Source organism: Antrostomus carolinensis, unplaced genomic scaffold (assembly GCF_000700745.2).
Source record: "Antrostomus carolinensis isolate BGI_N321 unplaced genomic scaffold, ASM70074v2 scaffold43381, whole genome shotgun sequence".
NCBI classification, from domain to species: domain Eukaryota; kingdom Metazoa; phylum Chordata; class Aves; order Caprimulgiformes; family Caprimulgidae; genus Antrostomus; species Antrostomus carolinensis.
Genome location: NW_010292787.1, coordinates 606 through 916, shown reverse-complemented (window position 1 = coordinate 916; position 311 = coordinate 606). Strand labels below are relative to the sequence as shown.

The window sequence follows — 311 nt, the reverse complement described above, 5'->3', positions numbered from 1 at the left end:
TGACCTCCGCTGCTTGCTGGGCAGGGACTTGAGATACTCCAGGTGCCGCCGGGCGTCCTCCTGGTTCTGCCGTACGTAGTAGACCAGGTAGGAGATCACCATGGCGAACCAGCCGAACATGGTGACCAGCATGGCGATGTCCGTCGTCTTTTTGTACACGTTGCAGAAGTCCGTGTCGGCGATCACCTGCAGGAAAGCTTTGCCAACGTGCTCCTCCAAGGCAGAGGATTTGCAGACGATGCCGCCCGAGGAACCGGCCGCCAAGTCCACCGTCCGGATCAGCTCCTGCAGCCGACAGTCACACAGCCAGG

General features: G+C 60.8%; 1 protein-coding gene across 1 annotated transcript in view; it reads right to left on the bottom strand.

Moving 5' to 3' along the window:
- Window positions 1–6: 6 nt before the first annotated feature.
- The window catches only part of LOC104532009 (leucine-rich repeat-containing protein 3B), a gene marked incomplete at its 3' end in the record, with an annotated part of 808 nt that continues 503 nt past the window's right edge, over window positions 7–311 (bottom strand). The window contains exon 2 of the mRNA XM_010177085.1: window positions 7–311. This exon is cut by the window's right edge and continues 25 nt beyond it. Within this exon, the coding sequence (XP_010175387.1) occupies window positions 7–311 (305 nt within the window).